Consider the following 27,019-nt stretch of genomic DNA (forward strand, 5'->3'; position numbering starts at 1 on the left):
GTTCAAAGGGGATTATATGGTCAGACTCATACTGAGGCCACCTAAAATGTTATAATATCAGCTTGTACAGAATGTGTTGAGGTATTTTCAAATTACAAATTACTCGTTTAAATACATTTGATGAGCAAGTATTTGTAAATGGTAACAAGATACTTAGAGCCACAGGCGTTGTGTTTTCAGGTCATCCTGTTCTTATGAACACAATATCTCAAGAACACACTGAAGGAATTTTACTCAAACTTATTTCAGCTTCTTAAATGTGAATATGTGAACTGAATATTTTGGGTTGTGGACTAAACAAGACATTTTAGGACGTCATCTTGAGCTTTGATTAGTGTTTTTCACCATTTTCTGACATTTTGTGGACCAAACAACTAATCAATTAATGAACACTACATGAGACTAAATAATTTCACCATATTTTATATTGACATAATCCAAAAGTAACGGAAAGTGATGAAGTTACATTACTTTAATATTGTGATATCTGGATTATGTAATTGACTACATTTTTAAATTAATTAATAAGTGTATTGGAATACTTTTTTTAACCCTCCCAACAAATATCTACAGGGTTCGGAGGGTTACTTTAAAAATGTATTCATTAATTTCAAGATTAATACCACATTTTAAACACTTGTATAATGTTTCACTTAGCTGAAAAAATAATGAAATCTCTGCAAACATTTTGTGTTTTGTGAGGTTTTCCTGCATCACTCTTTTTACAGTGTTTTAACAACACTCTTAGTTTCAAATTTGTCATCGTTCTCCCAGTGTACTTTGTTCTCCAGGTTTCAAACCTTGTAAATGATGACGCCATCCAGACAACATCTTTTACAGCAACACCCTCGCTTATTTCAGCAGGACACATTGTGCAAGTGTTACAACAGCGTGGCTTTGTTTTAAAAGAGTGAAGCTACTAGACCTGTCTCCCACTGCAAATATGTGGTGCATTATGAGCAGGACTGAGGACTAACAGATCACATATAATGATAATACATAACCAGGATACAAAAAGAGGTAGGGCAAGGGTTATTATATTCCATTAATACAGAAAAAAAGAATGATACACTACCATATGCAGTGCGCACACATTATAACACTTCACTTGTCTTGAGTCACACCACTCTGGTCTTAATGAAACCACAGCTAATATTACAGTATATAGTGATAAAAAGCTTCACTGGCTGGACATTACAACATTATTTTGTCTTTAACTCAGAAAAGAGGAACAACATCACAGTACAGTGACAGTTCTGCCTTCAGCTGTGAAAATACTGTCATCATCCAAGAACTCACCATCTAATTTAAACATTTACATTAAAAACTTTACAGGTCAGACAGAAATCCAGTTAGCTAGCTAAAATGTCAAATACTGTCAATATTACTATTAATGAAAACTATTTTAAGATTGTAGACTGTGATGTAAAACATAAGCTTCAGACCAAATAACATTTAGATATGAATAACTACAGCTATTAATTTATATGTGCATTTGGATATAAGGGAAGGAATATCTAGACAAACAATAAATCTAACAAAGTCCATAAAACTTTATATTTGGTATTGAGTCAATAACTAAAAGTAATCAAATTACGTTACCTTCACATTGTGATACAGCGGTAAACACGACCCTGTCCCAGCTTTTCTGGAACATGTTGCAGTAGTGTAGCTTTACAAAAACCAAAGTGAATCAGTTTCAACATTACATATCTTGTCTTTGTACTCTTTTCTCTTAAATATAGGTTTTTCTGTTAGGGTAAACACAGGTGTTACAAATGAGAGTAATGAGGGTTGTGCTCAGCTGAGGTCAACCAGAGTCACGATGCTGCTTCTTGGCTCACTGGAAAGGCTCTGCTTAATTACCATCGCCTGTGTTTACTATTTAATATCAGAATAGCTGCTGTAAAAAAGTCTATTAATCAAGATTCAGAAGATTGCCAGCTGAAACTTTTTAATAGAAAAACTCTGACACACTGTCGGCTTTAAGGCATGGGCAATTTATTTAAAACAGCACTAGATGTAGCAGGTGTTCATGATATGCATATTTACTAGAGACAGCTGAGGGACATTAGCCCTCACAGACAAACGGTGTATAAAGACAGATTTAAACCAGCTGGCTAAAGTAACAACTTCAAATCAAATTCTTGGTTTTAAAGCCAGAAAACGTACAAAAACACAGTAAACCTAAATCAAACATATGATTTGTAGCGCTGTTAAGACAAGACACAACACTGAGTAAATTATTTGACATATAGAAAAAAAAATGTTACAGTAGCGAGATTCAACCCTTTACTCCCCATTATGTACACTGATGGAATATCTTATAGGGTTATCACATATTCATGATACATAATCCTTCTCAGTTTGGCTGAATTAACCTTCCCTGAAGAAATATCTGAACTTGGAGACGATAAGTATCTTACAGTAATCTGGTACAAAGTGTGCCCTCCCTTTTTAAGATAAGATTCAGTGTATTCATGACAAGTTTAATAGAAAAACAGAGCATGCATATGATGTCGTTCATTGGTAGAGAATCAACTGTGAATTCTTTATACAGTATAATATTGTTTTCATGGATCATCTCAACAGGAACTGCATAAGAATTCATTGGAAAAACATTTAAAAACTACTCACTAGTTTATTGTGAAACGGTGATAGCTACGCATTTGCTATACTCTAGATTTTAGCCCTTCTACTTGTTCTACAGTTTTGATTCTGACAAAAGCTGTTTTTTTCTTTATTCTAACAGGACTGGCAATTTGAGCATTAAGAGAACAGAAAAGGAGTGGTAAGAAATCTTTCTTCAAAACCAAACAGATCTCTTTATATAAATGGTTTCAAAACACCCTTAATATAGGGTTAAAGTGGAAAATAAAGAGATAAATATTTTCATTCTAAAACAAAAATTCTATATAAATGAATAAAGACAGGAACATTAATAGAAATATTAAATAAAAATCCATAATATACTAAATCTTAATTTCAAATAGTTCTTTTTGCGATTGTTTCTCATGTTGTGATATAGAGGTAGGGAAGCGACAAACTCTTAAATGCATCTAATCCAGGGTTTCTGCGGGTTTCGACAAGTTAAATCTAAAGTGGCCTATTATCTTTTTTGGGTTTACCCCTTTTGTACAATACAAATGCACTTTTAGTGCATGTAAAAGGTCTGCAAAGTCACAAAGACCAAAGCCCATGGCAAAAAGAGCTACTCAGTCCTGCAAAAAACGCTCCTCCTGAACCGTCTGAAACGCCTCATATGTAATCCAGCTGTTATTTTCTTTACTTGGTGACATCACTATGCATAACACATCTGCATAATGTTCAGCTAGTTCCAGGTTTGGGATGAGTTTGGGGACTTAACAGCTACACTGTGTCCTAAATCACATGCTATGCACTGCATAACCAAATGTGTACTATCCTTCAACATGCTTTTGTGTAAACAAAACAAAACAAAACCAACAAACAAAAAAAAGAACAGTAGTATGATCTTTTCGGTTCACTGCTCAGTGCACATTATGTCACTTCCTGAGAGCTTTCTTGCTGGTTGGAGACTCGTAACCATGGTAACCTGTGCCACCAATGAGCTAATTTAAAAAATATATTACACCTAGCAAAGTGAAACCTGACTTGCATTCAGATTGAAATTTTATTAACATTACACCAGAGCGTCCTTGGTTGTTGTCTACCGTTGTCTGTTGTTGTTGCTGTCACTATTGCATTGCATTGTGGGATATTTATGCCATAATGTCCATTGCTTCATACTGTCATATTTCCTCAGAAATAGCACGCACCACACATACCTTTGGTTTCAAACTAAGGTTTCAGACATACTAAAACACCATGAAATACCATGTTAGCATGGAATTTCAGAGGTGGCCCTCTTCTTTCCGACAGGGTGAATAGAGGTGCTGCAACTATGGGTAGTATGAGAAAAAAGTCATGTTTTTAACATAAAAGCATGTAATCTAGTAAAAAAAATAAAGTATGAGCTTGAGACCTTTTTAGACTACTATGAATGCAATTTGCGATCTATTTCACATCCATACAAGCAAAAAAATTACTAAGGGGTTGTTACAGCCTGATTAATACAATTTGTTTCTCCCTTTTACAAGTGAGACTGAACTTGATAAAAGTCGCGTTAACTTCAAAATTTAAGACCTGTCAAATTCTTATTTATTACTTATTTTAAGGCCCAAAATCCAAATAACTGAATTTAGACTTTTTAAGATTATTAAGGACCTGCAGAAACCCTGAGTTTGAACCAGTCCAGCTTTGATGTGTCTCTACTACTGATTATGAGTGTGATTAAGTGTGTTTAAGGGCTGGCAAAGATGAATATTACAGTAACTGCTGATTTTGGCCTGACTCATTTAGTTAGCTAGTGGAAGATAAAAGCAGGTCTGGCTCCTTGGCTCCGTCCTGCCCGCTGTTGCTGTGTCCACAGTTCCCTGTCAGCTCAGGGAACAGGCTGGTCCGACCAGAGTGACTTGGGGAGCCTGGAGTTGGACTCATGCCTGGCTTCTTGGGCGGGATCGGAGGTGGATGGGTCTTCTCTGAGCGCGGAGTGAGGGGGGAGCGGATGCCCGGAGAAAGAGGCCCTGAAGAGGGCGACCTCCCCCCAGGAGGAGATGCTGCTACATTGCGGTAGTCCGTACCAAACGGAGAGCTGCTGATAGGCGCCAGCTTGACGCCAGCCTGCTGGCTGGTGAAGCGGGACAGCACCTGAGTGACGGTGTTGCGGGCCAGCTGCTTGGCTGTGCTGTGCTCTGGCGGGGGAGGGATTGAGGAGGTGGTGGGGGAGAGGTCCCGAGGGGAGAGGGGGCCGCCGTGCTGCTGCTGCTCCAGCTCGGCCTGGCTCTGGAACTTGTGGCGGGCGGCCTGGAAGCGTTGATTCACTCCAGCCTGGTAGGAGGACTGATGGAAGCCTGGGCTGCCCAGACGCTTGGCGAGAACGGGCGAGGAAATGGGGGAAGAGGAGAGAGAAGAGGAGGCTGTGCTGGAGGGAGAGTGAGGATGAGGGTGAGGATGAGGGTGAAGAGGGGAATGCAAGAGTGCTCCTCCCCCATTTTCTACCAATCCTCCATTTTCTGCTCCTTTCCCCTCCTGGGTCCCTTCTGTCTCTTTATGAGCATGGTAGCCATTAATCTTTGACAGTGACGTGGATTTTATCTTTCCATCTGGCTCCGTCTGAACTGAAGTGGACACTTTCACCTCTGTCACAGCCTCCTTCACCTCTTCTTTACACCCTCCGGTTTCAGCTAACCTCTTCCTCAGCTCCTCTAGCTGTCTCTCGAGTTCCCTGCTCCTCTCCTCCTCTTTGCTGATCCTGGCTTTCAGCTGCTCTCGCTCTGCGTCAAACTCAGCCAGCTGCTTCTCAGACCCGGCCTCCAGCTTGGCTGCCCTGCTCCTCTCGTCTACGAGAACCCCCCGCAGCTTCTCCAGAGCACTGGTCTCCTCTTGCAGCAAGGTGCGAAGCTGAGAGACCTTCTGAGCCTCCTCCTGTGCCAGGCTGCTGGCTTTCTGGAGCTCCAGAGTCAGAGATGAAGAGAGCTGCTGCTGTTGGGACAGCGACTCCTCTGCCTGGCTCGCTGCCTGCACCTGCTCCTTCTCTAACCTTCGCACTGTGGCACGCTCCACTTCCAACTGGAAAAACAGGAAGAGAGATAGAGGAGTCAGTGTAAGGCAGCGATAATCAACAACTATTAATTGAAAGGTTCCGAGAAGTAAAGATAATTCAGATCCCATTAATGTGTATTTCATACTAAAAGAGCTAAAATATATTCATTCTGTCCCTGGCAGGAGCAGTTTTTCAGTGATTGCATGAAGTGGTTCCAGCTGTTTAATGATGTATTAACTCTTTTAAATGTTACCAAAACATTTACAACTAAATACAGTTTCAGTTTTGAATGCAATAAAAACTGATTCCTCAAATCTTGTATCTCAGCTCACAATTTAAGTTACAAGTTAATTTAGTAATTAATTTGAAAATAAAAAAAATCAAAGTCAATGTCATTTTGTAAAAGTGGCCCCTGAACAAAGCAAGATGAGCATCCCTGATGTTAGGCTTTTCTAGATTTGGCCACAAGGAGGCAAAATAACACTGCTTTGTTACTTCAGATCAAATACAGGCTGAGAAACTTTCTCCTTTTTAAATACAATTGTTCAGGAGTTTTTGGTACAAACCATTTGATTATTTTGCACCAAACTAGAAACTAAACTGTGTACTATAATTGAGTTGGCAGCCATTGAATGTCTTTTTGTAAATGTTCAAATTAACCTCACTCTAATGATAGTGTTTTACATTTTCATTTGCAGATAACATACATACTTAATACTGGCTCTTATGACTTTATCATTTAATTCAATTAGGTTTTTTGAAAGAGTGAGATAGAAAATATGTGTTATGTGGTCTATTAGACAGAAAGCTTATGAAAATTGAGTTTCAGATGGCTGACATCCTTTGTAAGTAATCAATTCTTGTTTCTCTCCCAATCAGTAACGCTTGTTCATGTCTTGCCTTGTTAAAGAATTACGTGCTTGCAGGGCATGTTTATGGTGCAGAAACTAAAAGGTTTTAGTTTTAGTTTCCTTGGTTTATGGAAAGTTCAGCTCTCCATGAGGTCATTAGAGGGTGACCAGACTGCTAAAAGCTTTGATGAGTAATATGAGGGAAGTGGGAGGTGATGAAATACAGTCGAGTGTATATGATTAGTGGACAAAAAACAACACAGGCAGGAAAGTCTGAGGAAGAGCGGGAGACACTCAGGAACCCTCTCTTACATAAGACCCTCAGGCGAAGTTTGTATAGTGGACGATTGTGTGCTCAGTGTGTGTGCGTGAGCTGACCTTGCATTAGACATGGACATCCATTATCTCAGGTTTCCTGGGGCCATAAAGCCCCATGGCTGCTGGACAACTAAACAATGGCCTCTTCCTCCTCTGTTTCCTCTGGAACAGCCCTGCGCTTGTGCGTACGGGTGCCTGTACTTTAACAGGGCAAGCCCTCTGCACCCTACTGAGTTACACAATGGGATTGCACTGACGCATCCCTGCTCAATTGCTGGGTTTTACTGTAAATCACAGTTACATCTATGAAGATGAACGCTGTGCAGACAGGCAGAGGAGAGAGGAAGAGGAGAATCGGAGGGAGGGAAAGGGAAGCAGAAAAATCTCTCCCACCAGATGTGCTCATCTCTCAGCAAGTGAGAACTCTGAGCACCAGTTTTGCTGAGGCTTTGACATCTTTACCAAACACAAACACACAAAATTCACACACAACACAACAGTACATGAACAATCTGTAACTTTTACATGTTAGTCATACCTGTTGTAGCAGTTTGTCTCTTTCTGTTTGCAGCATGAAGGTAAAATCATCACTGTGCGCAGAATCCTGGGCATGCCGCCGTTTCTCCTCCTCCAGATCAGCTATCATCTATCAAACAAACAGTCAAATGAAACAAATATTAATATTTTAACAATTATTATTATAATTATTATTATTATCCTGAAAGTGAGGTGCAATCACTCAATAAACAAACAAAACCCCATTGACCCTCCTCATGGTACATACCTTCCTGCCCTATAAACAACCATAATATATACAAATACAAAGTATAAAACTACAAAGAATTAGACCAACAGCAAGGTGACTGTATTAATAAAAATAAATAGAAGAAAAGGAAAAAAATAGACATTACCACAACCAAAGATACCTCTGTCAGCCTGAAATACAGTACATATAAAAGAAAGAGGTTCCAGATCTTTTCAGATCTCAGATAAGGTTTGTCACATCTTTTCTAATTTAACAAAATATAGCACATCTCTAATCCAGTGTGTATGAGCAGACAGAATTAGAAGTAATATCAATCTCCTGCCAAACAGAACAGTGAATGCTGTCATCTTTTTTGATGGAAGAGAGATTAAGTAAAGAAGGTAGTTCCCCAAACAAAGCTGTCAGTGACACAATTGGATGACATAACATGCAGAAAGGTTTCTAGTTGATTCAGTGCATGAATTTGACATCTCAAACTATCTAATTATCTTTCTTCGATTTATTTTTTATGAGAAGTTTCCTGCCCCACACTGTACTGCCGCTGGGAAACTACTGACTAGTAAGTCTGCATAGCAGAAAGTCCTCTTTATTACAAGGTTTTAGAACTGCAACTAACAATTGTTGTCAGTTTACATCCATGCCTGTCCAGATGTCCAGACTCATACAATATATGTAGTGAAGACTTTGAAGGAATTTAATTAAATGCATTAGGTGTCTTTTTTTGATGAAACAGAACTAATCACTATATTGACATGTAAGATTCTAGTGAATAAATTGCAGTGAGAAACATGTTGTCTTCACTTTGTGATTATTTTTTACAGGGATATAAATGGATAGAAAATGTCATCATATCATCAGTGTATCCTGTTAGATATATTTGTGAGAAATTAATACTTCTTAGTGTATGAATTTTTGAGTTATGGACAAAATGTCTTTTTGAAGTCACTGTAGCCTAAACCTTTGACTACCAAATTCAAATCAGTCCATTCTTGAGTCCAAGTGGCTGTTTGTAACAAATTTGAATAAATTCCCTCCGAGTGTTCCTGAGGAATCGCATTCACGACAATGGCATTTTCTGCCATTTTTAAATGAAAACTTCAGTGATTAATGGATTATGAAAATTGTTGGTGATTATTTTATTTTTTTGTATTATTTTTCAATTGACTAATATTGTAAAGGTTAATTAGTTAGTTAGCCAGGTACTATAGTAGTTAGGTCTATAACCTGAATATTAATGACTCCAGAAAACTCTCAGGTCTTGAGCTCGGCTATGATAAAACTCCTGGGTGTGGCTGCTGTCTATTTGCCTCACTCCCACAAGCCAAGCCCAGAGGAGAAACATGGGCACCAACAGACACATTAAGACACACAACATGCCTAATGTACAAGTGTGAACCCCCGTCTAACACTGGCTGGATACTCGGGTGGTTGCAGAATCATTCCAACACGCATATCTGAGAGGGGTGAGCTGAGGAAGAACTCACTGAATTTGTCAAAGTGCATTATGAGTGTGTATTGCCTCTTACCCTCCTATGTCTGCTCTCAGCAGCAGCCAGCTGTCCCATCATCCTCTCCTGCATCCTCTTGCAGTGAGCCATGACCAGTTTAAGCACAGCCAGGGGGTTGGGGCCCACTGCCCGGCCCTGCAGGTGCGTGTGAGGCTGGGTGAGCGTGTTCTGGCGCTCCTCGGATTCGCTGTCTCGCTGCAGGGCCAGGAATGGATCACTGAGATCATACTGGCCATAACGCTCCTGGACGAAAGTATCTCTGTGCTGAGCCTGATGGATACAAACAAATATAGAGCACCCATGTAATTGAGTTGATGAGCCATTCACACTAATATGAAACCTAACTGTAAAGGATTTTTTTTAAAGTGCAGCTGTATGAGAGAGCCATCTGACTCTTTGGACAAAAACTCAAAATTCTGTCTTGCAGAGCCCTGGAGTTGCTCGTCAACTGCTGCTTTCATTGGCTAGTTTATTTGTGCTATTGTGTGACTTCTGTGAATTGGTCCTAAACCTTTAAAACACTAAAGTCACACAAAAACACAAACAAACTAACCAATCGAGGCAGCTGTGGACAAGCTACTGCATTGTTCTGCAAGGTAAGATGACTGTTTTGTCAAAGGAGTCTGGTTGGTTTGGAGAAAGTGATATTTGGCTTTTATAATGGTGTTTTCCTGTCAGAAAAGGTCGTCTGATGCCAAGGTAGAGCGGTAAAAATGTTAGCGTTTTAGCTTCCCACACCAGTACTCCTGCTGCTTCTCCAAACAGCTGCTTCTTTGTGCCGACTACCATCTACTGTCCATAACAAAATGACTAAGAATAAGTACCTCAAACAACATCCCTTCAAAAAAATCTAAACTATGCCTTTCAAAAATTTTACCAGATGATGAAGCACAAACACACACACACACACACACACACACACACACACACATATGAATACACATGCATAGCTCAGCAGGCAATAGTGGTAAAGGGACAGCAGGCGATAGATTAAATCTAGCCAAGAGCCGTATATCAATATTCATGTGCATGTTCAGTCCTGAGAGAAAAAATGACCAGTATGTTTGTTTATTTAACTGTGTGGATTTTATAGGATGAGGTCTCCTCTCCACACTGCAGCACAGGAAAAAACGCTTTGAGAAGATAAGACGAGGCCCACCTGCCAGTGCCAAGAAAAACACAAAGTAACTCAATACCAAACACACACACACTTTAACTAACTTTACTAATTCATATCACCATCGAAATAGATTCGTTACTGAGTGTGTGTCGGTGTGAGTGGAGTGATGTTATTGTCAGTCTGAGCACAAGCAGATGGTCTTTCTCTTCAACCCAAACACAAAGAGGTGAGATATGGCTGTCCAACCCCCAACAGGAGCAGATGTTAACTCCTCCCCAGGGATGCAGGGGTGAAGGACCAGGCCATGAAATCAGACACACACACACACACACACACACACACACACACACACACACACACACACACACAGAGAGAGAGAGAGCTGTTTCTAATGAAGAGGTTAGGTTATACCTGAACCCAAAACAAAATGACTGAATAAAAAGTGTTACCACGTTTGCTTAAAGGTAAAAATTAGAGATGGGACCAATTTGATCCACTACTGGTATCAGGACTCAATATTGACATGTGGCATTAATTGAGTATCGGACTTGCAACACCACATTTCAGTCAAAATTTTACAGTGCCACATATTTGCCATAGGTTTACTACATAGTGAGCTAAACAGTGCTTTTCACTTCTTATCTGCATTCCTGTATTATAAGAAAAACACATTTAAAATTACTGTGCTATGATACAGCTGATGTGAAAAAATGTACTAGTCACCTCACCCATGGTATAACAACAAATCAGCACGAAAAAGACAAGTACCAACATAAGCTACCTTAAACCACACATCACAAACACTATCAAACAGTAACATTTGCATTTTGGATCATAAATTCTGCTGAAAGAGAACTCTGCACACTTAGCTCTATATTATATCTATATTTTCAAACACCCTCATGCCATTGATTCCTTTGCTGGAAATGTGTGCTCTGACAGACCGAAAGCTCAGAATAAAGTGTGATACCACATAGATCTAAATGTGCAGAGTTCTATTTAATCAGACTACTTTAAGCATCCAGCACCTTAGCAAAGATCTAGCCAGGTGAATTGGTTGTCATCCTTTGGTCAAGTGCCAAACTTCAACTCTTGGCAATGCATCATGGGAAATTGTGCAAAAGAAGTCTGTCTGTCAGCCTATCAGCTACACATGTAAATGTCACAAGCCAGAATCCTACGGTGTCCCACAATGGTTGGAAGATGTCATTACACAAGTTCCTTTACACAAACTACACAAGCTTTCCAGACGTGAGTTCAATTTACAGCCTCATGTAATCTTACTACTATTACTACTAATAATAAATAACCATAAACATCAAGAAACAACAATGCTGGTATCAGTATAGTATCAGTATCGGCAGGTATCCAATTCAGTCATCGGAGTCGTATCGGAACCAAAGAAAGTGGATTGATACATCTCTAGTAAAAATTACTTCCTGAGGGACAATATATTGCAAGCAACTCAACAAATTTCAATTTACTGTAAACTATCCAAGCTTGTTTGAGAGAGACAGGCTAGAATGACAAAAAATAAAGTGAAACGTGACGTGGCCTTGGTGACCTCACTCCAGGTTGCCCTGATACATCATCAGGAGGTCTCATTAATTACACACAGTGGTCAGGTCTGAGCACTGGAGGCATGCGGGGTCAGCTGGCGGTACGAGTGATGTCAGCACATGCCGCAGAGTTCACTCCACGTGCCTTCAGGACACCCAGCGCTTGCAGTCCTCATCAGACACCCCGGTTCTCTGGCCCCGTTCGTCCCCCTGCCCAAACATGCGTGGCACTGCATTCCTCTGCCAGTCGATCATCATTTCTCAGAAAATGCCTCTCTACTTCCGCCTCTCTGTCAGCCTGTTTTTCTCACACACTCTCAGACTGTTGCAGCACAAATACACACACATACACACACACCCTGAGGGCATCAGTAAGGAGGCTGTATTTGAGGCTCTTTCTCTTGCTGAACAAAGAATGTGACCCTCAGTGAAGAGATTACAGGACTCCAACAAAGACACTGTCTCAATGCCTTCAGTCTCGTGCATTGTCTCCATGGCTGACCCAGTAGGCTTCAGTGTGTGAGAGTGGGCATGTGTGTAGTATGTCTCTGTCTCTTTTTCCCTGTTTATGTGAATATTAATGCAGATGTGTGAGTATGTTTACCTGAGGCTGTGTGTGTGTGTTTTTGTGCCGGGCTTTGGGGTAAAGCTGTAAAGCTCCTTCATCAAACTGGAGACAAAACTGCAGCTTCCTGAGCTAAACAACTGTTCAAACAGACCATTAAGGGCTGGGCTGAGATGGGATTTTGTGTGTGTAGCAGTCCTAGCCTAGGGTCTGGTCTCCCATGGTTTTCTCGGGATAGTTCTGATCATAATGACAGAGTGTGCCTTCCTTTATGAGAGGGCACAACAAGCTGCAAAGCTCTCATTTCTGCCCCAAATCTGATGATAAATGTCTCTTCAGCTAAGTCGTGGGAAGGGCTATGTTATATGCTATTAATATACTTTTTAGCCCACTGTTTCATAATCAAAAACATTGTATTTGAATTGTACCAGTGCACAAGAATTCCTCTACATTTTAATGTAATTTTGTAGCTGTTGAAACGGATGTGCTACAGCTTGTTGGGCATTATCTTTTTCAACAGCCTGTATCCACTAATGCATTCCCGCAGCTGTAACGAGGTGTGAAAGACAATCTGATGCTTTTCACCTGGAAAAAGTCTCTGTCAGTCAGTTACCTACAGCCTCAGGGCACAATCATGGCCTTGTGTGAGCTGAAAAGAGCCAGGGAGTCCTGTTTCCTCAGTGAGCCTCTGTAATGACTCTCACACAATGGAGTACCCAGCTAGCATGGACAAAATTACAGCTCTGAATGGTATCGGGTGCATATCTCATCTTACAAATGTACGTTCAGCTCTTAATCTGACTACTAAATAAGCTTGGTGAAAGAAAAATATCTTGTAATTGCTTTAAAAATTCTGATTAATACGTATGCATACACATATCTATATGCATGTGCATGTATGAGAATACAGCTGGCATATGTCCTTAGCATAATTGGCTGTCTCTAGTGTAGCATCTCAAATCCAGAAGCTTTGCAGTGGGAAAATATGCATTCCTGGTTAATTAGTCCAGGAGAACAGTTAGACACACAGAGTCAAATGGGCAGCAGGACCAGACCTGTCAGATATGAAAAGCGTCCTTCATGGAATTTAAGCAAGCATCTTCGCAACAAGAAGACCGAAGACAATGCATCCGGATGCTACTACTTTCTAACTTTATTACTATACTGAAGTAGAGTACCTGTTACTTTAGTTTTAATGCATTTGAGGGATATTATCAATTATTTTTCTTTTGCATCATTGCATGCCACCTTCCCAAGATCTAGACCAACTTCCACCTAAACTGACTGGAAGATAATGCAGAGAAAATGTGTATCCATCAATGCATACCTCGCATGACGAGACAAAATCAATGTAAAAGACGTAAGAAGAAGAAAATAACGTAAAGGACGTAATAAGGATAAAACAATGTCAAAGATCTAATGACAATAAATTACATAAAAGACATAAGAAGAAAATGACTTAAAAATACCTAACAGGAATAAAACAACATAAATGATGTTAAAGACGTAACAAGATGAAACAGATGGGAGAGAGACATGACTGCAGAGAAAAGGTGAGGTTCACAGAAACAGAAATGTCTTTCAGAAAGTTACATTTTACTTTTATATTTCAGAGCCTATACTTTTTCACTTTTACTTGAGTAAAGAAATTGAATCAACCTTTTTTTTCACACAAGTGTCTATACTTCTACTCAAAGAATGTGTTCTATTATGTAAAGAATGTATGTACTTTTGCCACCTCTCCCTCCTTATTTTGGTATTTCAAACAAAAAAAAAAAGTTCATTCATACAGACTCTTTATTTTAAACCTGTAGTGCAGGAAAAGCACAGTATCAGGTTGGTCAAAGAGTAGAAAAGAGGACAGTAGGTCAGGTGCGGACCCTCTATGGATCCTGTTCAGATTTCTGTCTCTGGCTTCAGTGTTTTCTTGGATGAGGAAGCGAGACTTCTATCAGTGCAGTTCATCTCCTGGGGACTGGACAACCACTCTGCTCTACTTAACAGTAGAGAAAGAAAAATATAGTCAATGGACCACTTGTCAGCCGTTCTGAATAACAGGCCTTGGCAGGTGAGAGGTATCAGTCCACTGGCAGTCACATCTGATTTAACAGGGCTGGTCAGGCTGCAAACTCAAGCAGGCACAAAGAGCTCTGACCCATTTTGTTGTGTGCTGGTCATTAGAGCATTAAGAAATTACAGAACAGTAGTCTGCTGGTGAAACTCATAACAAATGCAAAACCGTGTCCGTGGCTACAAACTGAATAAAAGCTCCTACTAATAGTGTGTTACCAATCAATCAAGTCCTCATAAGATTCACTTTAGTTATTTAACTTCATGTATTACTGTACACACCAACCGTCTTTCAACTGTGTGATATGAAGTCTCTCCCTAAGGCATAACAGTCCAATAGTATACATTCTTTAGTTTGGTTGATAAATAGAATTGGAGTTTGGTGTGACAATCTGGTGCTGGGGACTAATGACTACCTAACTAGGAAACAAGGACAACATAATCATTAGCTGCACAACACTTTAACAGGATAAGAGTATAGTACTGTCTTGGGAGAGCCCAAATTGAAAATACCTCGGAAAGTACCTCGGCTACTGAAAGCTACATTAATTAATTTTTGTCTACTTATAGACTGAAGAACTGTACAAGCTAAAAGACAAATGGCCTGACATATTATCACTTTATAAAGTTGTTATGGCTAATGTGTTGGCAAACAATTGCCTACTTACACATGTAACAGACAAAGAGCAACACTGGTGTTAACTAGATTACAGTAGGTTTATCAGAGCTTGTTTTTTGTTGAAATCAGTTGCCAAAATGATAACTTTACAGAGGTTACACAGCTTCAAGAGAAGCCCTGTATTGCTAGCGAGTTGTGTGATAATTCTCAATAGGTTTGTCACTAGATGGGACCCCTTTCACCCTACACATAATCATTTAAAAACATTAATTAGTGGAGGGTTATGTCCTGACACATCTTCAGATGAACATTTACTCTCATTACCTTACATTGTTTTTATTTGGTCCTGAATTGATCAGGTGAACTGTTGTTGTGTCTGCAATACAGCAGCAGTACCTGGTTTGGGCCTCCATGTTCAGTAAATGAGACCTCGCTGAGACTGTACAAAATGTCCTCTGAGGTTAATCGTTATTGGAAATGAATAACTGATGAAAATAAATCATTTGCATGTGTCTGCATCATTTTTTGTCATTGCATGCTTTGTTTAAAGAGATTCAAATGTCTATATTCAAAATAGTGCACTAAAAGCAAAAACTGGCTTTACATTATGTGCAAGGCTAGCCATATTAGTCTTTTAAAGAATGTAATTGAGTGCCGCATGCAGACGGTGCAGAGAAGACAAACACCTTTGAAATTTTGAAATAGAGGGGATAAGTACATTTTTGGACCGAAATATGCATTTTTTCACAGATTCAGAACAGGACGTTCGCAGCACTCACATTAAAATGGGCAAATCCCTGCAAAAAGAACAAGTGACAACTGCTAGCTTGTTTACATGTATACCATTAGCAACAAGGTTAGGGTAATTTGCCATTTTCAGTGTTGGTTGCTAGCTAGCTATATTGTTGTTATTTCATGAAGCAACAGGGATTTTGAAAACAGGAAGGGGAGGAGAATGATGACGGAAATAGTCAGCCAGTGGCAGGTTTATTCCAACAGCTTGCTTCCTGTGGGTCACACTAGCTAAGATGTGAATTTGTAACAGTACAACCTAAACTATTAGTACATTTATTTCATTTAGTTAAATGTAGAATATGTAGGATGTCTCTGATATTAGTTGTTTTTTTCTGTGTTAAACAACTACCACCATTTAAAACGCAAATCTATCTGCCATAACTCGGGCAGAAATATTCTTCATGGACAAGGCAGTTTATTAACTTTCATTCACGTTTTCACAGAAATTATAGCAAGGAAACGAACTGTTACCTTGAATAAGTTACAGATTTCTCTGGGTTTGACCATTTGCAATAATTACACAATTGTACACTAATAAGTACACAATTGTACAAAATATATAACATACATCTAATCTAATGTTTTTAGACATTTTAATAAAGAAATGTTGCATAGTCTTTAAGGTTACTCTGATTAGTTTGTCCAGATGATGCAGCCCCAGTAAACCAGAATTCAAGCCCCTGGGGCAGCATTTCCAGCTTCTAACTCATGCCATTGTTGCAAGGTAGTCAAAGTGATTTTCTCAACATTGTGTAATGACTTGGTGACTTGAGGCACATAATAATTTAAGTTATACATGGTAAGGGTGGGAAAGTGGACTTGTAAGCGTAAATTAACTTGTAGAAGGTACCCTACATGCCCCGGCAGCATGCAAGAAAGAGACATATGAGATTTGAAGTGTTTGCTTTTTGAAGTGTAAGCTAAGGTGTGCTTAAGGTTTAAGCTGTATCCTCCACACCCTCCCACCCACACATTAACCACAGATGGGACTGAGATAACTGGGAAGACGCCAAACAAAACCCCACTTTACTTTATGGGCCGTGCAATGAGACAACTTCCAAGTAATATTTAACAGCCTCAAATGCTATCATCAGTGGTTAGCGACGAGACACGGGAGCAGGTGCTCTCACCCTTTGGTCAGGCAATGCTTTTAGAGAAACACAACATATCATTAAGAGGAACAAGGAAGTGCTACGGTATTTCTTGAAACAGGAAAAATGGAATGGACACAAAGCTCATAAATAAAGCAGTGATTTTTCTTATCTCAGGCTTGGTTTAGCCTGACTTCCTGTATCGCTGTTTTATTTGTAGCAGGCAAATACTCTCCTGTTCAGTGCAAATAGCAGTAAAGGGTGGAGTTCATTACCATCACAGATATGATCCTTTATTTTCTAGCTGGGTCTTGGGATAAAAGAGGCTGTCATAAGAAGGCATCCTAAGGAAAACATTACCCGATCTACAAAGTATGTCGCTCACATGGACTAGTGACTGCTGTGGATTGTGTGTGCGTAGGTGTGTATCTGTACAACTATTTTTAACAATAAAAGCAAGACGGTATAGCATCAGGTACTTTGATGTTATCTGAACATTTTCAGGTCAAGAAGCTTTTCTCTCACAGGCCTCGGGCTCAAGCTGTTGATATGAAGCACTTCACTGACATCACAGACCTGTGTGTATTACAGCGTTATATTAGGTATCGCTTTGCTGTGAAGTTTTTGCTCTTTTTTTAACCATATTTTCCTCTAACCGATCTTGACAACAAGTCCAAATTTGGCAGTGATAGTGAACAGAGTATACAATCTTATCTGAACAGCACACTCAAGCCAGGCCCTATTGTTTTATGGAGGCAGGAAAAGACGTCAGTCTGCAAAAATAGACAAAGCATTTTAGGATTACAGGATATGACATCATATTAAAAACAAAACAGGCCATGTTGAGCATGACTGCAAAATTTTAGCCACAGAAACTCAGTGGCCAGGGTAAGCAAAAACCGCTAAATCCAATTTTAGACAGTAACATATTTGTTTCACAGACACTTCTTTAAAAAGAAGCTGAAGCAGGTCCTTAGTGCACACCTGAGACATATTTTGCAGGGTTCCTACGAACTTTTCAAAGTCAAGTTCAGGCACCTTTCAAGCAATTTAATGGTGTATTTTTAAGCTTTTCCAACGCCTTTCAGCTGAGGTTAATTACAAAATGATATGCTCAAAGTGATTATTTCACTTCTTCATCATATTAATACAGATCTTTTTCGCTAAAAACTAGTGGTTATGAATGTGGGGGTCGGAACCCTCAAAGGGGTCATGAGAGCATTTTCAGATGGATGGAAATGGAAAATAAATATCTATCAGCACGGAGTGAAGAGCCAGGAAGCAGCTCTCAGCTACATCAGCCCCTGAAAGACACTCAACATGAGGGACAAGCACTCAAAAATATGCAAAATACAGCTGCAACAGCCACCTCACTCACCGTTAAATCTATAAAATGGACTTTTTTTCTTTATGTAAAAAGCAAACTATTCAGTAAGATAGCGATTTCTTAAGAATGTAATGTAATTACAATTCCAAGCTTTTTAAGCACTTTATCAAACCTTGGAAACACTACATTAAAACTAAGATGTTTTCAAGGATTTCCAGCATTTGATACAAGCTCTTTCTTTCTGTTGATATCCCAAAGTTTGTTTCAATGTTCGGTGTCACAGATTTGTTTCCAACAGAGATCACTTCTTTATACTGTAATCTTCTGTCACCTACTGTCGGTTTTGTTTTCACGACTTTAACTGGCATTTCTTTGAGCTAGTGAGAACCTGCTCTATGCTGGATTTACGCCATTTATGGCAGACAAAGAGAAGACAATAATAGCACTAGTTCTCATATAGACATAGACAATCATCAACTCAAACGATATGCCACTCCTGTTGGAATGCAGGACCTGTTACTGGTGTCATGTTCTCAGGAATGTTGCCTCTAGTAAAACTGCTTATCTGTGTCGTCCTTGGTGATGAGAGCTAAAAACAGAAAGCAATCAAGAATCTGTAGAGACAAGCCCAAAGGTGACGCCATCTTTTTAAGTAAGAAAGAAAACACTGACACAGACAGCTCTAAGTCTTCAAAGGTTCTGGGTGAAGGAAGGGTTAAAAAGTGCCTGAATGCGGTTGTCCCGAGCAATCTGAAGGCATCCCAAGTACTTGCTGCTGTGCAGAGAAAATATTTAAAGTTGGAAAAGAGTGGTGAGGATTTGAGAGGCTTTTTTTTTTTTTTGCCTTTTCCGATCCATTTTCACATGCAAGTAAACAGTACTGACACACACTGTGTTTGGTTAATGCTGCATGTTAGCTGACAATACTAAGAAAAGAGCTCTAGTTAGAGGAGAACACTGTTTGTGGTGCATCAAGATCCAGAGAAAAATCACAGTGTGAAAAAAAATCACAGACAGGACAGTGGGAAAATGTCCCTGTCTTGGCCATCTTTTGGCCAAGACAGGGAAAGACAGACAGGGTGTTATATATCAATGCACAGACACAGATCTTAAAGGTAATGTTCAGATTATTTGAATTGTATGAATAATGATATCCGGTGCATTACCTACAGTAGACGCTAGTCAGTATGCCCCAGTTTAGAGAAGCAGAGAGTGATACCAGCAACGAAGCTAAGAAATGAACTGCTGTGGACAGGGTCTGCACACAAAAGGTATTTTAGCCACTTAAAAATGTCATCCAAAAAATCTATATTAGTTTAAGGGTGTGCCATATTTAGAATATTATCATTGCTTTACTTTGCCATCAGACATTTCCGACAGGAAACCGCAATTATATAAGCCAAATATTGCTCTCTCCAGACCAACCAAACTCCTTTGACAAAGTCAAAGCCATTTTACCTCACAGAGCACAGGGGTTGCTGGTTTACTGTTAGCTTGGAATGGTTAGTTTTCTTGTGCTATTGTTTGACTTCAGTGAATCTGGATTCACCAAAATCACAGAATAATACAAACAAACTAACCAATCAAGGACCAGCAGCTCCCATGTTCTGTGAGGTAAAATTACTGATTGTGTCAAAGGAGCCTGGTTAGGAGAGAGCAATATATTTGGCTTTATAGAAAGGCAGCTCCCTGTCAGAATTGGCTGTGTGATGGCAAAGTAAAGCAATGAAAATATTCTAAATATAGTGCATACTTAAACTAAAATTTATTTTTTTTTAGATGGACCTTTTCAAGTGGTTAAAATACATTTTGTTGCTGACCCTGTCCACAGCAGTTCATTGCTCCATGCTGGTGCCGCTCTCTGCTTCTCCAAACAGACTGCCATCTACCACATGCAACCCTACTTCAAATAATACAAACTATGGCTTTAGTATTAGACACATTAGCCTATTATCAACCTGTGACAGTCCCCTCTATAGCCATATGTCATGCACACAGTCTGCCCTAACATGGAGTCAGTAAAAATGGTGAACAGGCCCCCAGTGGGAGGAAGGGAAGTCAGTGATTTGAGCCTATGTACATCCTCTCCACTATAAACACACCACAGCCTTTAACTGGCCCACCAGAGACCACCAGAGTGTGTGTGTATGTGAGCGAGTGGGCAGACAAGACATGGGTCATGGTCAAACATGAAAGATCCCCCATAATGTGGCTATGTGTGAGGAAATAGGAGGAAATGAAGGAGAGGGGGAAAAAAAGCAGTATAGCTCGAGATATGGCAAAAGGGATAAGTGCAGACAACAATGTAACTGTACATTTGTCTTTAGGGGATGACTCTGTGTGTGCTTTGAATTTCAGGTCAAACCCTGCATGCGTCAGATCTGGACAGCTGCCATTTAAGATGCATCTGAGCTGGTGTGGTTGGAGAGGGTTATTCCCCTCAGGCCCTGGCACTGAAATCTTCTCATGATTACAGCCTCACTTTCTTACAAGATAAACTTCACTTTCGAGGCCTGTTTATTAGACCAAGACAGTCGTGGTTGCTACTTGTCCTCGTCTCAACTTCAATCCCTACATCAGACAATGAGTCAAGCATTCAGGGTGCAAGCAGCTTCGGGGGGCAGCTGCTGTGGTCATGAGTCTGAAAAACAGCCACGGGCACAGAGAGAGCCAATTAGACTAGACTCAAACACTGCAGAGCATTGTTGTCGAAGGAAAGCTATGCTCTTTCACTTGAATATGAGAGACTTAGTTGCACAAAACTGAGGATTTAAGGAAGAAATGTAAGAAATGTCTTCAATCGTTAGAAATCTGGGGTCGTATTACAGAAACTTCCAAACTTGCAGATCCTGTCTTAACTGTTTGGTAACCATAGCAAATAGGGTTAGAACCTGATTATGAAAACAACCATTGATAATCAGTTCCTGAGTCAATGTTGCTGTCCCAACTATGAAATGTGTATTACACAAGCACCCTAACATCTCAGAATCTTAAATAAACTTTCCTAATTTTTAGGATAACTGTTTCTCTGACCTTATTTTCACTTTTCCACCTGTAGTAGTAGCTTTAATTCATTAACGAGATGAGAAAAAAACAACAGTTGAGGGAAAAGAAAAGCAGTGTCCTTTGCTAGATAAAAGTTGATGCTGGATTGAGTATTTGAATTCTCTAACCTGTAAAAAAACAGAATGAACTAAGACAAGATAGGATTCCTAAACTTAGTTAGGATTTGCTTCTGTAATACCAAATTGGAAAAAACAAATCTCAGGCTCCTCCTGTCTTAAGTTAAGATAGTTTCTTCAGATGGGAAATTTCTGGCCCCTGCAACATAAGGTTGTTGGTGAGTAATGTCTGAGACATTGTTCATAATTGTGCTGTGGGATGTTTGGGTGATCACAACATTCAGAGGTTGTCTGAGATGTCTGTGTCCACATATTGAGCATTGTAGCAATGCAAATTCATTTCTGGCTGCCCCAAAAGACTGCATCTTTAGTCTTTGTTCAGAGTTGAAAGCACAGTTGGATACAGCTGAGCCAAACAGCTCTTACAAGGGTTTGGACTATGCACCCTAGGCAAGTCACCATATAACCACCAAAGTCTTCCTCTTTGGCTGAGGGCAAATTTAGTTTCTGTTTAACAGCGACAGCAGTTTCCTAAAGTAAAACTAATGTGAGCAAAGTCGGTCAGGACACATTTGAGACACACCACGTAAGAACTGCAGTTCGTCTGAGCTGGATGTAGATACAACGTGGACATGTGCATGTTAGCACAGTGCCTGAACTTAAAGAAAAGGTGAAAATGAGAAAAGCAGATTTCACCTGGTCTGACCAGTGACAATGTTGGTGCTCTGGTGGAATGAAAGGCCTGGGAAACCAGAATGACTCCTGTGCCATTGTCTTTACTCCCTCTGTTTCCTTAGTTTCCTGTTTACACATCCCCTCCCTGTTAGCTCACATTCTTTTTGGGGGTGTAATGCTGAAACAGGTTAATTTTAGTGAATATGGATGTGTACAGTAAAGACACACAAATGGGTTAAGAGGATGGCTATAGTTTTATTTTTCAGTTAAATTGTGCATATGTACTCTTTTTTGACCTTAGTATCATCAGACATGTCAAAACTACACACTAAAAGTGAAGAAATACAGGCCCTGAAATGTACTAAAAGTTAAAAGTAGCCCTCTTTTTCTGTTGCATCTTGTTACGTCTTTTGGATTGTATTTTATCTTGTTACGCCTTTTTTGTCTTGTTATATCTTTTTCTTCTTTCATGTCTTGTTATAAATTTTTTTCTGGTTTCGGCTTTCCTGTCATGTTAGATCTTCAACTTCTTGTTAAGTTCTGTCTTTTGCGTCTTATTAGGTCTTTAATGTTTTGTTAAATCTTTCATATTTTGCTACCTCTTTTATGTTGCTTTTCGTCCTCCTACATATTTTTTGTCTTGTTATATCTGTCATGCATGATATGCACTGATGGAATCACCAAGAAATTGTCTTTTCTATGTCTTATTGTCCCATCCATTTAGGTTTAAATCAGTCCCGATGTTGGGAAGGCAGCATGCAATGATGCAAAATAAAGATAATTAATAATTCCCGTCAAATGCATGAAAACCAAAGTAACAATCCTATCCTATCCTATAAAATGTAAGGAAGAGAAAGTACAGATATCGGTGTTTAAATGTAGGGAGTAAAAGTAAAAAGTTTCCAGAAAACTAAATACTCAAGACAAGTACAGATACCTGAAAATTCTACTTAAGTACAGTAACAGTATTTGTACTTCATTACTTCCTACCTCTGACACTCATCATTACACCCCCTTGGCCAGTGAATTAGTATGGAAACCTGTCCTCTGCTCTTATTGTCTATTTAATGTTGTAATAATACTTTATCAGCATACATTAGGACTTCATACCCTAATTGAAAGAGTTGTATTTATTTTTTAATTTTCTAATTGTGATCAATTTCTACAATACCAGGGCTTCGGTTGGGAGGAGGGATGTTGTTTTTTCTTCCGTCTATCTTTCTTGTGTGTATTTCTTTATGTACAGATGTCGACTCAAACTCACCCTGAGTGCATGTATGACCACATCCTGGGCCTCCAGCTCTCCTTCCAAGATACTGAGGAGAGTCAGCAGCTCTGCTCTGCTTAGAGCCTCCACATTCATCTTCTCATCCTGAAGAGACAGAAAATAAAAAAGAAAAATGTTCTCGTTGGTTGTTTTTATTACATAAAAGAAGCAATGGACATTAAATGCAATCTGAACAGTCTCAAAAAGGCTTCTGGGTATTGTCAGTGGATTTAATGGTGGCTTGTCTGAGTGCTTTTTTCGGTGAGTGGCATGGAGCTGATACAGGATGGGACCTGGGGTCCCATCTGTGGCCTCGCTGAGTTGTGCTCAGGGTTATAAACAGGAAGTCATTAGCATATCTGCATGTTAAGTTGCTGAGGGACTGAGGACAGTTCTCTGCTCCAGTCAGTCTCCACTGTGCACTGCTAATGTTCAGTTTGCTCCAAATGCCAACAGTGTGATCATTTAAAACATCTTATTCAGCGCACACTGTAAGGCACTAGCCATCTCACACTCTATCCACTGTATCCTGTGATTCATCAGCTAAGTCCAACCTAGTCATACAGGGTCCAGACATAACACACCTCACACAGCTGACATCATCCTTAAGATCAAGAGAAAGACAAAACACAGCTTGACTTCAGCTTTTAAGGTAGGAGAGAAGTTGCTTTCAGGTTATTATCAGTGTCTTATAATAGTGCAGCTGCTCCTACAGAGAGTTAATCATGTGTTTGACAAGGTACGTACAAGCTGTGAAGTCAGATGACAGAAGCTATAATGATCAGCTTGTCTCACGTCATTCTCTCTCACACACACCACGAGTAAATAAACTGATACGAAATAACAAAAGCTCAGTGCAGGATACAGTAAGGCTGCAACTAACCATAATTTTCACAGTTAACTGCTTAATCATTTTGTCTATAAAAAGTCAAAATAAAAATGTGAAAAATGCTAGACACAATTTCCCAGAGACCAAAGTGATGTCTTCATTAATGTTGAACCAATTGTCTAAAACCCAAAGAGTCTTCATTTACTATCATAAATTACCAAGAAAAGCAGTAAATCCACATTTAAGAAGCTGGAATGAGTAAATATTTGACATTGTTTGAAACTGACTGAAATGATTCCTTGAGTTGTTAGCATTTAATTTTCTTTTGATCAACTAAACCACTTCCACCACTTTTTGTTTTAGCAATGTTCCAGCAACATCATTATATAAAGTACAGGAATTGTTATGCAGAGGACGTTGAACAGATGTTACAAAAATACCATAGAATACCTGATACTTTGTAACGTTACAACAATATGGCAACAATGTAACTAATGGTAATGTTGTGACTGGAATGTTGAGGTAACATTGTTACAATGTCACAAATAATGGGTCACAATCGCTACGTTGCTGGAACATCCTATATTTGTAGGGAGGCTCATCTATGTTGAAAGAAAACCAAATTTTGATGTTAGAAGATGCTGTTAGTCGACCTGTAAAAGTGATTTTTAGTCTCAACTTCAATTAGCTAATACTGAAGATACAGACAGCTCCATCAATTAGCGATGGCCCAATAATGGTTGTTTGGATGCACCAACCCACCCATCTATAAAAACATCATGCTCAAACTGTGAAATAAATATTATACTTCCTTGAAGGAAGAAATGCATAAACCCCAACATGACTCAGTTATACTGCTGCTCCTTTTTATTGAAATTTTTATTGAAACTCACACACACCCTTTAGCACCACGTTATGGTTGGTCAACATCATTCAAACTTCAACAACGAAATTTAAATAAATTGTATAAATACCTGAATGTCACTCAGCTGTTTTGTTTTTTGCTTCCTTGAGCTTAAAATAACTCCATGCAGCTACCAGTTAAGCTAGTTTAGCATAGTTAAACTTTTATGTGATAGTTTAGGCTATTGGATTGTATCGGATTAGACATATTCTTTACCCTTAATATCTGAACCAGTGATCTGGCCAGTATTGGACCGATACGGATACCGAATATCATATCGGGCCATCCCTACCACCATTTGTCAAGAACTAGGTCCCAACCCTGTTGCATGTCAGCCCATTCACTGATCCCTTGTTCCCTGCATGAAAGTGTCTGGATTTGTTATGTTTTTCCACTCATTTGTCCTGTTTTCTGTCTTGAATTTGTCACCCGTGTGTGTTCAAAGTGAAAGCAACCGTCCTCCTCTTGGCTTTAAACAAACCTCTCCTCTTCACTACCACAGAAGGTTGAATCTCAAGAGTACTGTTTACTTTCTTGCAGCAGCGTCCAAATTCCTGGGTGCGCTCTGTGGCTCACCGCACATTCAAAGCAAAGCAGCAAAGTGCGAATAACAATATTAACTACTTTACTTCAGATATTAGTGTGTGCTGAAGCAGTTAGCTGTCAAAGTAGGCAAAACTTGCTTTGTGTCACATGATATCTGCAAATTAGCTTCCATGGAAAATCATTCCAGCATTCCAGGGATGCCCACACCATGGGAATCATCACTCAAGGGTAAATCCCCCGAATCTCACTCTGTGGCCCACATGGTTTCATGTGGCAGTGTTGCAGTTTGGATTTGTGCGTACTGGTTGATGAACTAATAACTGGCTGATGTAAATATCTTAAATGTCTTGTCATGAGATGGTACGCTCATGCAAATCAGTTAAGTCAATTTGACAACACTATAGTCTGTGGTGAGTGTCACAATGGCTTTATGTCACCCTGTCCCTGTGTATGTCAGCTTGAGTGCATTGACACAGTTCACTATTTGCTGCTCCTTTTTTCCTTCTTTGGAGTCATTTCTCTCAGGTTTTCCTCCTTTTCAGTAATTTCTTTCAGTTTTTTTCCCCCCCAATTTACAGTCATTTTTCTTCCTTTCCAGTCATTTTTCTAAGCCTTTTCCCTCTTTGCTCAAATTTTCTCGGTTCCTTCCCCTCTTTTCAGGTTTTTCCTTCTTTGCAGCCATTTCTTTCAGGTGGCAAACAGAGACTCGGTCAAACTTCACTCACCCTGGCTGAGAAACCAGGAAGGATCTGTACTAATGTGATGACCGTGCAGTCAGGACAGACTGCTCAGTGTGTTCAGAGCAGTGAATGATCGCTTGCAGTGGTTGCTGAGGAACAGCAGAGGATCCACCTGCCGCCGGTCCTGCATGGGCCTTTGTCTGACACAAGGGACTGTCATTATTTTCCATGTTTCAATTGCAAAGTGTCACAGACATCACAAAAACACCAAATTAGCTATTATCTATATAGATTGCCTGGAGTGATAATGGTAAAATCAATACTGCATCAATATCACTGGAGTACACACACCCATTAGCCTGAAAATGAACCCAACATGACACCTCTAGATCCTAGCGACTGTTAATCTTATCTACGATTTATCTAAATGATATTTTGATTTTATCATTTAGCATTAAATCCTATATATTTTGCTGTAATGGTTTTAAAGTTTCACTTAACCATAAATGACAAAGAGTGCGAGCAAATATCAGACTGAGACCTGTCTATGGACTTTTGTATTTTGCTTTCTCACTAAAAAACCCGACCAAACTGGAGATGGAATTTCTGGCAGATATTTCCACATTAGCCTTCCGTGTAAACATACCTTCATGCGCTCTGTTCTGGCCGCATTAATTGTTCTCCAAATCCCAAAATGAGGTTCCACAACAGCATGAATCAAAGCAGTCTGCTGTCACAGGCGCTCTCGCTCTGAGGCGAATGTGAACAACAGACGCTCAGTGAC

At 39.6% G+C, this 27,019-nt stretch overlaps 1 protein-coding gene across 1 annotated transcript; it reads right to left on the reverse strand.

Annotated features, from left to right (window-relative positions):
- Positions 1 to 3,973: 3,973 nt before the first annotated feature.
- Positions 3,974 to 27,005, reverse strand: cttnbp2nlb (CTTNBP2 N-terminal like b). Its single transcript, XM_084721173.1, has 5 exons — positions 26,882 to 27,005; positions 23,274 to 23,381; positions 9,085 to 9,336; positions 7,331 to 7,438; positions 3,974 to 5,649 (listed from the first exon to the last, which is right to left on the reverse strand). The coding sequence occupies exons 1-5, from the start codon at positions 26,885 to 26,887 to the stop codon at positions 4,381 to 4,383; spliced, it is 1,743 nt and encodes a 580-aa protein (XP_084577299.1). The 5' UTR covers positions 26,888 to 27,005; the 3' UTR covers positions 3,974 to 4,380.
- Between the last annotated feature and the right edge of the window lie 14 nt (positions 27,006 to 27,019).

This window comes from Lutjanus erythropterus, chromosome 6, assembly GCF_056507025.1.
Source record: "Lutjanus erythropterus isolate fLutEry1 chromosome 6, fLutEry1.hap2, whole genome shotgun sequence".
In the NCBI taxonomy this organism is placed as follows: domain Eukaryota; kingdom Metazoa; phylum Chordata; class Actinopteri; order Lutjaniformes; family Lutjanidae; genus Lutjanus; species Lutjanus erythropterus.

Bases quoted from the DNA above. Each gene is read 5' to 3' on its own strand.
- cttnbp2nlb (XM_084721173.1), bottom strand. The intron at 9,337-23,273 runs GTGAGTTTGAGT...TGTATCCATCAG, and splicing joins TGGTCATACATGCACTCAGG to GCTCAGCACAGAGATACTTT. The intron at 7,439-9,084 runs GTAAGAGGCAAT...TTTGTTTGATAG, and splicing joins CTGAGAGCAGACATAGGAGG to ATGATAGCTGATCTGGAGGA.